This window comes from Polypterus senegalus, chromosome 1 (assembly GCF_016835505.1).
Source record: "Polypterus senegalus isolate Bchr_013 chromosome 1, ASM1683550v1, whole genome shotgun sequence".
NCBI lineage: Eukaryota > Metazoa > Chordata > Cladistia > Polypteriformes > Polypteridae > Polypterus > Polypterus senegalus.
Window position 1 is genome coordinate 145,659,348 of NC_053154.1, and position 11,915 is coordinate 145,671,262.

The window sequence follows — 11,915 nt, forward strand, 5'->3', positions numbered from 1 at the left end:
AAATTGCCATGTGGACTGTGTGTGGGCGGCACCAGGTTTGAAGAGGGAGCTGGATGAACCAGAAGAGAAATATATATAAGAGATAGTTTGGGTAACTTGGTTCCTAGGGCACAAAGACTGCTGATGCTCACATCTGATTTTTTTTATTTTTGGTACCATTGGTTTGTTTCACTAAAATGGCTGATGAGCAATGATAAGCCATTCTAAGAATTGTTTAAATTGCAGCAATTTAAATACATCTTGGATTGTTTTTCCAGCAAAATGTAATCTTCCATTAGATTAGATTAGATTAGATAGAACTTTGTTTGTCTCCAGAAGGTAATTTGGCTTTTTACAGAACCTAATAAATAAGTAAATTAAAAATATATGACAGACAACAAACCCATCTCAGATATACAGCAGAATGACTAAAAAAAAAGAAAACTAAATTCCATTGGCATAAAGCAGCCCCAGTAGCATTTTTTGACACACTTCTGCTGAATACGTTGTTGGCTGAAAGTCCTCAGTGTTAGTGTGTCAGAGAAAGGATGTGCAGCATTGTTCATAATGACACTCAGTTTTGTTTGAATTCTCTCCTCTACTACGACCTCCAGAGCGTCCAGCATGTGTCCCATAGCTCAGCCTTCTATTTCAATTAGCTTGTTGATGTGATGTTACTGGCCCAGCAGCCCACGGTTTAGGAAATTACACTGGTCATCATAGTTGTAGAAGATGTAAATGATGTCATTACCCACATTAATGCAGCACAATCTCCTCTGGTAATTGCTGAGGAAGTTTAAAACATCATTTTTATAAAAGCATTTTTATATACTCTCTGAATTAGCTGTCTGGCAAGGAAAATCTTCAGGCCATATAGAAAGCATGTCAGCTATCAGTAGCAGCAGTTATTTATATGGAAAAAATAGAAACATTTAAATAAACCACATGCACACAAATGTCTCAATGGATTTAGATATGCAGCAGGAACAATTCCAGATATTTTTCCCATATTGAATTGCTGACAAATCAGGCATTGCTGGCAAGCCTCTTGAGTCACTGATAAAAAACCTGCTGCAAGCCAGGTCTCTTTTGTTAGTATTGCCAAGTGGAAAGACCCATTTGAAAGAAGGACTAACCAAGGATGGACTTACTAACCACCACATGACCATCTTGGGACTGCCACTGTTCACTGGATAGATTAAAAAAATTACACAATTGCAGTAGGGCCATGATACCCTCTTCTGTGAAAAGGCAGAGAACACTTAAAAAAATGGATATTGTTTGGGACAAGAGTAAAGGAAGAGGGAGCGGCAGCTGGCAAAATAGCAGGGCAAAGGCAACCTGCTTAGTGTGATACTGTGAAATAAGGGTAATGATTACTCATTACCCTGCGGGTCAAACCGGGGTAAAAAAAAAAAAAGAGCCTAGGCTGGATACTACAGCGAGCACATATGAGAATTCCTTGTTACAAATGTTAACAATGCAGTGCAAATGAAGCACAATGGTCTAAGAGACACAGTAGTGTGACTTCAGACAAGAAACTAAATTACAAAAGAGACCTTTGGTGGTGGATGGGCGTGCTTTCAGATAGCTGTCAGGGGACACTTGTGCTTTCCTCTCTTTGTTAATCATGACCTCTGTAGGCCATCCTATAATTGGACTTTAAAGATGTTGGCTCATTGAGAATGTCCCATTCAAAAGTCTCCAGCCCTATGAAAAAAGTCTCTGCGTATGAAGGTGGCCATAAATATCAAATCTTTAAAAACATGAAGCTCTGTTTACTTGAGCAGACACTATACTATACAATAGACCACCCAGGTCGAGCTCAGTGCTCTCTAAAGCAGGGGTAGCCCAAGTTTAGTCCTAACTTACCACTGTGGCTGCAAGTTTTCATTCTAACCAGTTTCACAAATAAATGTTTCAGTTTAATTGATAAATAATCTAATTGTTTAGTTGGTCTTTTTCTCCGCTTATTTTTTATTCAAACATATGCGCTAGTATATCTCTCTATTATATAAAAAAATCCTGTGACAAGACAAGACTTTTTTGAAGAGATTTCGAAGTCCCACGAGACTTTGGCCATGAGATTTTTTCAAGTCACGCCCTCCTCTCAATCATATTCAACCACGCACACGGTACTCTCACCTCTCATTCGTATGAACGCTTTTGTCAGGCACAGTTCCTGCTCTCTCAGCTCTTATAAATTTTAACGTTTTCCTCACTTTAAGTTCCCAATTAAAGAAGACGTATTATGTCCAAATCTTATGGAAGAATTTAATCACGAAGAGTTATCAACAGAAGAAATGAGTACACAGGCAATCCTAGCACTGAGAAACGATGAAGTCAAACGAATTAAAGCCAAAAATGTTGATCGGTTAAACGGCAAATCAGTTAAATGAGTATCAATAGACTATGCTATGCAATTGACTATAACAGTTGGTGGTGATGGTGTGGAAGATGAAAAAATCAACTTACAATATCCCAAAGAATATCTAAAACCGTTAACACCGTCCGGTCTTCCACCACACAAATTACTGTAGAAAGAAGGATGTATCCAAGAAAGGTAATGCAGTACATCTTCCGCGGATAACATTACACAACAAAGGAGATCTTGATATGCCATTTGTATTAAAACTTTAACAGTTTTTGCAAAGACATCTAACAAATGTCAGAGCCAAACATTCGAAAAAGTCATTTTATTTAATAGAGAGAAATAAACGAAATTCATTTATATGTTATATGTTGCATTGTCACGATGAAAGTCCAAACACAGAATCAAAATTCAATGCAATATTGACAAAAATTTAATTCAAAAATTTTTTTACTGAAGTTTTACAGTAAAAGTGTAAGTTTAAAAAGTATTTGCGTGTTAATTTCAAAGACAAACAGAACAAAATCGTATTACTCAACAAATAACTCTAAACACAACATGAAACATAATTTACTTTCAAATTATTACATTTTACTATTTTTAATAGGGTTAATTACTCACTGTAGTGTAAAATAGTTAGTTCTATTATGCATATGTAACAATTCCCATGAAAATAAAAATCTGTTTAAATTGTACATCCGCATCCCCATATGCAAGTGGCAGAATCGCAAAGAGGCTAGCATGTAGCGCAGGCACTGGGGTTGGCTAGTGAAGCGAGCAGGGGGGCAAAGCCCCCTAGTTTACATGTAAGCAAAATTCAAAATGTGCATTTTTTTGCTATGTCTTTGCTAAATTTGTTGTCATTTTACCTGCTCCAGAGTTTACTCAAATAGTTGCATCTGACGATTGGTGACAAGCAGTACAGACAGGGGTACAAATGACACTAAATGCTAAAGGGAGGCAGCTGATCTCAGTATAACATTCACTTGTGAGCTAATTAATAGGAAAAAGGTCTACATTAACAGAACATAAAAAAGAGCAAAATCTTAAAACACAAGAAAAGTAACAATGTCACACACACACATATGTTTGCTACATTCATCTAAAAATATAGCAAAACTGTTTTGTAATATCTGGATTAACACAAAAAGGCAGAAACTGGCAAATAACAGCTTGTTTAGTAAAGGTAGGAGTCCAGTTAAAAGCAGAAGATGGTTGGGATGAACACCATTAGTTAAGGTGGCCCACAGGAGTGAACTCGAGGACCCCTTAGTTCAGCCTCTTATTACTTATTAGCACAGAAATGAATATAACATTCAGTGTCATTTGCACCTGTGTCTGCACTGCTCACCACTAATTGACAGTATTTGGGCATAACAAAAGTAGCAAATACCACAGAAATAAGGAGAGTTCATAATAAAAATAGTAAAAGAAACAATTAGATAGATGAGACATAAGAGTGGCCTACTGATTTGAGAGACTGGCGTGAATGAAAGTCAGTAGCCATAGTGGTACTCCAGGACTGAAACCGGGAACCCCTGCCCAAAAGCGATACAAGGGAAGTTAAAGATGAATGCAAGAAGATCTCTTTAGAATTCAGTGCACTGATGTCAACAGTGGGTTATCATGGTAGAAGATAGATAGATAGATAGATAGATAGATAGATACTTTATTAATCCCAAGGGGAAATTCACATAATGCAGGAAAGGTTTGTGGAGGACCTGAGTAGAAAAGTTACAGAGGTGGATGACAGGAAATAAATAAAAAGTATTTGCATTCTGACAATAAAAAACAATGCTGAGAAGGGAAATGCCATTGAATCCCAGAAAATGCCCTGTCTGGTCATATCCTCTTCTTTGCTTCACTTCTATCATGTAGTTCACAGATGCTATAGGTCACTGCAATTCATTCTGGCCAAGACTATTAATAGTTTCACAGATACACTTATCATCAAACTATTCTTGATTAAGGTACAACAAAACTCCTGATTCATCTATATGTTTCCAGTGAATCATTTTCTTTCCTGATTTTAGTTTGGCAAGGCTATGGCTCAGGTATTAAAAACAGCCCGTGAAGTGGAATTGCAACCATTTCTTGTGAATTCAGCTTAGCTAAAGATATTACACATCTCTGGACAAGTGAACTTTGCAATGCAAAGCAACCTTCGGTAATATCCAAACTACTCACAGCCAGGGTTGAGCTGTACCGGAATACAAGTTACCAGCGTTGCGTATTCAGAATACAAAAATAAGTGTTCAGGATTTAGCTTGCAGTATGTTTCTAAAGATGTATTCAAGAATATACTTACTTCATGAAATTTAATACTGAATGCATCTCTGTAAAAAAAAAAAAATCATGTACTGTGTGGCTGCCGTAACTGTGGATTCAATCAAATATATAAAAAAAAAATGACCCAAATTTTCAAAAAGCAAAACTTGAATTTGCCGCGTGGCAAGGACTACGATGAATCCACATGAACGAAGTGATGTGTAGGCATCACCAGCTGTAGCCTCCCGGCATTTCACTGATCCACAGTCTCTGTCCAGCACTCGTTGTTTGAGCTTTGTTTGCCTCATGTGTCGTTCATTTGCTACTAGTGTTGTGTGAGTAGCTGATTAATTTAATGTTCAAGCTTTGGGAGATGGAGTTTGAAATGTTTTCCAACACAAATACTGGCACTTGTTCTCTCACTGTCTCTCGTGCTGGAAGCAGCAGCACTTTAGATGTAAATCCGTTTGCGAGACACTTGTGATTCTAACGGTTTCTGTTTTTTTCTTTTTAGGGGAGCTAAACTCTTTCACAAATGTTATTCTCTTTACCTAGTTTTCTAAAAGTGTTTGTTGTTGCTCTATATTTAGTTTTGCTTTCAGGAGTACAAGTTAAAGTAATTATTTGATGTTTTAGGCAGCAGCACTATAGATGTGGAGGAAAAGTAATATGATTTGCTACATGCTTTTGATTTTACTCATTCTGTTTGCTTTTCAGCATCTTGAGCCTAATTGCCCAAGCTTTAGGCCATGGTCCGTTTTTAAAAGCATCCAACAAAGGTTTCACCATAGCTGAAGCAGTATCAATCATCAAGTGTCAAATATTTATTTTCCTCTTAATAGGAAAATCATCTCCAGGGTTCTCTGTTTTCTTTTCAGTCCATCTCTGGGCAGCAGGGAGTGAACATGACAGAAAGTAGCTCCTAATGCTGTGTTAGGGGTGTCTGTGGGTTTTGGAGCATGGATCTCTGTACATTAGTTCCTTTCAATTACTTCACGATCCCATTAAACAACAGTGGCTTCTCTCTTTCAGTTCAGTCTTTGTTCCTTTTCCTTACAATGAGCTTTTTTCTCTCTCTCTCCACTACATACACAGCTTTCTAAACTCATTCTTTATTAAATCTTTCACTGTTTTTAACTTGTTTTATGTCCAGTTGTTTATCTCTAACATCTTTACTAGCAAGTAATGATTTAAAAATGATAACCTTCAATCCAGAGTATTGGTTAGCCCAAGCTCAGTCATTCTTCTTGTGTGTTGGTTCTGCACTAATGTTAACACAGAGGTAAGCAGATTTTGTTAAAAAAAACAGTATGTGGTTATTGCCATTGCAACTCCTTTCCTGGGGTGAAATCTGCAATTCTTGCATTCCTTAGCCCTGCTGGTGACCTGGGGCCTCATGTATAACGCCGTGCGTAGAAATCGCACTATAACATGGCGTAAGCACAAAAGCCGAAATGTGCTTACGCACAGAAAAATCCAGATGCAGGAATCTGTGCGTACTCCAACTTCCACGTTCTTCCGTTACATAAATCCCGATCAGCGTGAAAACTAACGCTCGTGCACGCGCATTATGTAACGCCCCAAATCCTCCCAGAATTACGCCTATTTGAATATGCAAATCAATATAAATCGCCCTTAAGCGCAGCCTTCTGTGAAAAGACAATGGGAAAAGCACGGGGAAAATATAAGAATTTCAACGAATACCAAGTGGAGGCAAATGAAAAACATACTATTCGTTCAAATAAACCGTGGTATAATCAACAAAAGGAAGTTGATCGAGTGACATAGCGTGTTGGAGAAACTTGAAAGCTCACATTCACAAAATCGCACAGTACGGAAATAAAAAGAAGTCACATATCAAAGTTGCCGTGAAAAGAAGAGTTGTAAGCCCACTGTCTGAGTGTCATATGAAAGCTTATTAGGGTACAGAGAAAAAGGCACGGTGGGGAAAAAGCACGAAATGTCAACTTTAATCTCGAATTTTCCACTTTAATCACGTAGTTTATTTTGTCATTTAGTAGAACATTATAAACTTCATCTTAAAATCGTTTAATTAACCAGTTTCTCAAAATTACATCGTAATTAAAGTAGCACGTTAAATGCTTTGTTTTGTATTTGATCTTCTACTCGTATGTGATCTATGTGTGTGAATCACTACTTGCTTCTTAAACTGGCTCTCTTCCTCCAACTGGACACAGAGTCCATTACATTTGTGATATTACAGCTCTCTGAATAACTAAAATACTGAGATGTATACGTGATGTCATTTTCATGATGATAGGAGCTAAAGCACATTATTAAACATGTGTTTCATGAGCCTCGTGCTCATGACAAGCATTATCTTTTGTGAAATTTGTCGCTGCGTTTTTAGCTGTGTTGTTATTTTCTCTTTCTGTTTTATATTCAATATATATTGGCGTGCGCCCAAGAGTCCTTGCTTTTCTTTCCCCAAGTAACCGATCGCCACACAATCAGCTCTGTAATAGAAGTTAAGCCATCTGTAAGCTTAGAGTGCCGATTCTTCAAAACGTTTAAAGAACATTGAAATATCTTCGTAGTACATGTTTAATTATTCTATCCTTCACGACACTCCCAGTGAAGAATATAGATTATTTAAATGAAGTTAAAGTTTTATGTGTATAATTTAACAAACATATTTTGCTGCATTTCACCTTAAAAATGATATCGTCATCATATGTAAATACGCGCTTTATAAAGTGGCCCAGGTTGTGAGATATTATAACTGTAGTGCAAGTTTACAGTGGGGTGATTGTACTTATAAGTACAAACCGTTCTACAAGGAGCAATTGATTGAGTGCATTTAAAGTTCTTGGGATTAAACTGTTTCTGAACCGCGAGGTCCGTACAGGAAAGGCTTTAAAACATTTTGCAGTGGCTGAGACAGCGTGTCCTTAAAGCTGTATACCGATAATTCTCTTTCCGATCAGCTGCTGCTGTGATTCACACTCAGATACAGTGATATAAATACTCCGAGTCGTGCAGTGAGAGCAATATGGAAAAAGATGATCCGCTGTGGCAACTCCTAACGGGAGGAGCTGAAAGAAGAAGAAGAAGAAGAAGAAGTGAGAGTAACAACGCTAAAGCAGTTATGGTATTTGGAATACTATGGCTGTTCCCTGGACCATTATATTGTTACGAGTTAATTACAATCAGATGCATTACACTAATAAACAATATGCGGTTAGTTTCTGTGTATTTATAAAGCCGCGTCATGAAAATAATGAGTAATCACACAAGAACAGTAGCACTGCTTTGACGCTGGGTGCCGCCAGTTTGCAAAACCGAGTGGAGAACTTGCGTACGACAAGGCATGAGGTACCGTGGAAAAGTGCGTGGCTTTACACCAAGTGTAGGTTTTTTTTTTAATCGCCAATCCACCAAACCGTCATGTCTTTGGACTGTGGGAGGAAACCGGAGCGCCCGGAGGAAACCCACGCAGACACGGGAGAACATGCAAACTCCACGCAGGGAGGACCCGGGAAGCGAACCCGGGTCTCCTAACTGCGAGGCAGCAGCGCTACCACTGCGCCACCGTGCCGCCCACCGAGTGTAGGTTTTATACATCGCGATTTGAACGTCGAAAAGTTCTTACGCAACATTTCTGTGGTACGCACCGTTTATACATGAGGCCCCAGGTCCTGATCAGAGAGACAATTCATCTTGTATATGAACCTGAAAATGTAGAAACTCAAAATAAGGAACCTGTCCAGTTTAGGCTAACACTTGTCCCAGCTTTCAACTGGGCTGTTTACATTACTATCACAATGCATAGTCTGCATTTGTACATCTTGAAATTGAAACAATTTGCTTTCAGTTTCTGTACTTGCGTGATGACCTGCAGCATGTGCATCTGATATTTTGTCCCATTATAAGCTAAGAATTACTTATAAAAATGAAAGCTTTGATGTCATGTCAGGTTTTTTTGTCCAGCACCTTCTGAGTCATGGATATGAGAAAACCCTTGCATATTGTATGCCATTCAAATCATCTTGATGTCTAGTTATGCAAATTGTCAGGTTTTTTGCGGGTTTCCCCCCAGTTTTGTCCCTCGAGACCTGAAAAACTCTCCTTTCTAGACTATTTTTGGACTAACATTTGGGCAGGAAATTACACCCTTATGAAAAAGAGTAAAGCAAAAGGCATCTTCAGCAACAATGATCAGAAGGCCTTGAAGCTGTATGTGGCATCAAGCCACATCAACTGACCCCAGGGGTTCACTAACTAATGTGATACAAGGGGTTAAAGTTACTCCATTTTTGCTCCCTTTTTCTCAAAACTTTGAAAAAATGGGGATTGGTAATATGAGCGTATGGAGTGTCGCTTTACGGTATTTCAAGGTTACTAGTCACAAATGTGATAATAATACTGATAATCTGATTCTTTCCTGGTGGTCCTTGACCTTTAGGAACCACTACAAAAAAGTTAAATTTCTAACATAATACCCTGTGGAGTATTGTTCTAGACTATTTCAAAGTCACTGGTTACAAATTTGATGTCATTTTTGATCCTTTACTGTGGATCTAACCCTCTATGGACCACTATCAGAGGGTGAAAAATGGCAAATTTCTATTACAATCAAGAATATTTAGACTTTAACTATTGAGATGGAAGCACACATTTTAATATTTTAAATATCTGATGCAATTTTTTGTTGTTGATTGTGCACTTCTACCTCAAGAAGTAAATGATTACAATTCTTATGAACACCCCATCCTAGTGTGGCTTTCACTAATTCTGACTTTTCATGATTTAAAGAAACCCTTTCTCTGTTGTGAATAACACTTTCTAACAGTAGGATACCCTTGCATTTGCACTTTTCTTGCCGGTAACTGGGCCGCGGTTATCACAAGTTGCTTGTGAGCATACCATCATATGCGTGGAATTGTCCCTGCGCTGTTCAAATTCTCCTATTGACAAAATGTGTAACTTGAGATTCACCGCCACTTCAAGTGCAAGACATGGCACCGGGCGATTCAAAATCCATGATGTCCTTGTCCAACTGTACGAGCAGCACCTCTCTTGTCTGATATATTTCTCTCATCTCTGCCAACTTTATGTAGTTTCTTTGCTGAATCAGATTTAGACCACTGCTCTATCCCACTATACTGACACCAATGTCCCCAAACCAAGGAAAGAGGCTGGAGTTGCTAATCCAAACAACTGATCCATAAGGTTTCATATTTTACACATACTTCATTAACTCACAAAGAACATTTTTTACATTTGCCACTGCTTATAACTAACGCACACACAGTACAACATCATTTAACCAAATTACAAGAAGATAAGACTCATAAAAGAGTGTGGAAACTAATGTAAGGGACCCACTTAATTACACAGTTGAGACTGGCATTTTTCAGGGAGCTTGCACTCATTTCCCCTCACATTCTCAATTTATTCCAGAAACTCCAGTTTGCACAGACCAACCCGGGTCACACTAAGTTACGAGGTGGGATGTGAAGGCAAAATGACAAATGGCAATCCCGTTGCAAGCCAATCAAGCCTCAATGTCAGTTGGTCCTATGGTCGTAAATGTGTGGAGGCCCTCAACTAGATTTTAACGGTTTGCAAAGCAGCCACAGTATCTTGTGGCCTGTTAGGTTGGTGTTTAGTTGTCTGATCCTTTCACTTTTATAATGCAGCATAGGTAAGAGTCTATTTGATCCTCCATTCATTTCCTTTAATCCCTGCAGACATACTGTGTTACCTTCCAGTAGACTGTTTTAGGTGCATTCACATTAATACCAGAAGGATCTATTGCGATAGCAATGTCGGTCTGTCGGTCTATCTGTCTGCATGAAATTATTTCCGTCAACTAATTTTGTGGAGAGTACAGTACAGTACCCACACAGCTCTCAAATGCACCTGGATGTTATGCCAGGCATACTTTTTCTAAATTGTTTGGTGATGGTGTGTGTTTTTAGATATGTAATTTTTAAAGTGAAAAAGAAAGAAAGAAAGCATGCACCTATTTTTTTAAATTGTCTCAAGAATCTTTTTTTTTTTTTTTCTCATGCCGTTACCTGCTGTTCTGTGGCGTTCTTATACGGCCCAACAAGATATGCCGTGAGAAAAGGCTCCAGTGGTCTGCAGTTGATTAGAAATCCAAACAGACATAAAACGGCTGTAAGTGACTTCCAGTTGCTCATGTGGAGTTTCTTAAAGCATGCCATTTTCTTGTTTTTAAAACATTCACGTTGACAGTGGAGGCAGGAAAGAGTAGGAAGGAGTTGCTTAAGGCATGTAGAGGAACTGCGAGCAGACAGAGTGACTTGTCACTTTTAAGAGATAAATCTCTTCACTGTTATTTTTCAGTTCTTAAGGCAAAACATGTTCAGTCACCTTTAGAGTTTGTTCCAGGAATACAATGTTTTACAGTCCAAGCTGACATCAATCACTCCGCTGCCCAAGCTTCACAGAATTAGATGTTTTACTACTGTGTGGTAAAAGATTAAAAAAGGCTACTGATTTCCTTATATCTAATCAGTGTAATATGTTAGTGTTATACCTTGTTACTCTGTTCTAATTGAAGTTTTTTCTAAGGTTGAAAAGCTTGACGGAAATAAATCAAATTCTTCATCTGAGACCAGAGAGTTAGTGTATAGTCTTACTTCTAGTTTATAAAAATTCTCCATCCAGTTTAGTGTTGTATCTCAGTTGGAAACAATGGGTGCAGTGGAAAAGTAGACAGCTAAAACTGTGATATTTTACAAATACTTAAGAAGAAGGAAGGAAATTGTGAGTTGCCCTTGTGCCAGCTGACTAACCGCCCGCTCCCTAGTAGTTGGAATAGACATTTTGCTCTTCCCTGAATTAGGTGCTCTGATGTTTTTCCCATACCAATAAAGGTGTAAAGGTGGATACCACCTTTACATACTCTACAGAAAGTTACATTCCAGGGACCATGGGTTATATTGAAACATACTTCTGCTGTATCTGCCATTTAGGATACCTGCCTCTTACTTCAGAACCAAACCTAAAGAGTCATGAGCCAAAATTACATCCTGGTAGGGCTGCTCCACGGTCTGGTCTATGTATCCTCCACCAAGTAGCAAGTCATAGCAGCCTACGCATTTACTGAGAAATGAAGACCTTTCTTTTTTAGTGTGTGAACTGCTCTCCCCGCTTTATCCATAGTTACAATGTCACTTGTGGGAATCCAAAATAGTTAATGTGAAATATTTCACTCCTAGTTGATCTTAAATGCTTGAGCTGTTTAATGGATACTCCTATCTTTCTTTTTTTACTTCTTTCGTCAGCCTAGAGCAACACTTTA

At 38.3% G+C, this 11,915-nt stretch overlaps 1 protein-coding gene across 1 annotated transcript in view; it reads right to left on the bottom strand.

Annotated features, from left to right (window-relative positions):
* Positions 1 to 10,812, bottom strand: part of slc19a3b (solute carrier family 19 member 3b) — a 33,547-nt gene extending 22,735 nt beyond the window's left edge. The window contains exon 1 of the mRNA XM_039741364.1: positions 10,663 to 10,812. Coding sequence (XP_039597298.1) covers positions 10,663 to 10,812 — 150 coding nt within the window. The remainder of the gene's footprint in view (positions 1 to 10,662) is intronic.
* Positions 10,813 to 11,915: the final 1,103 nt, after the last annotated feature.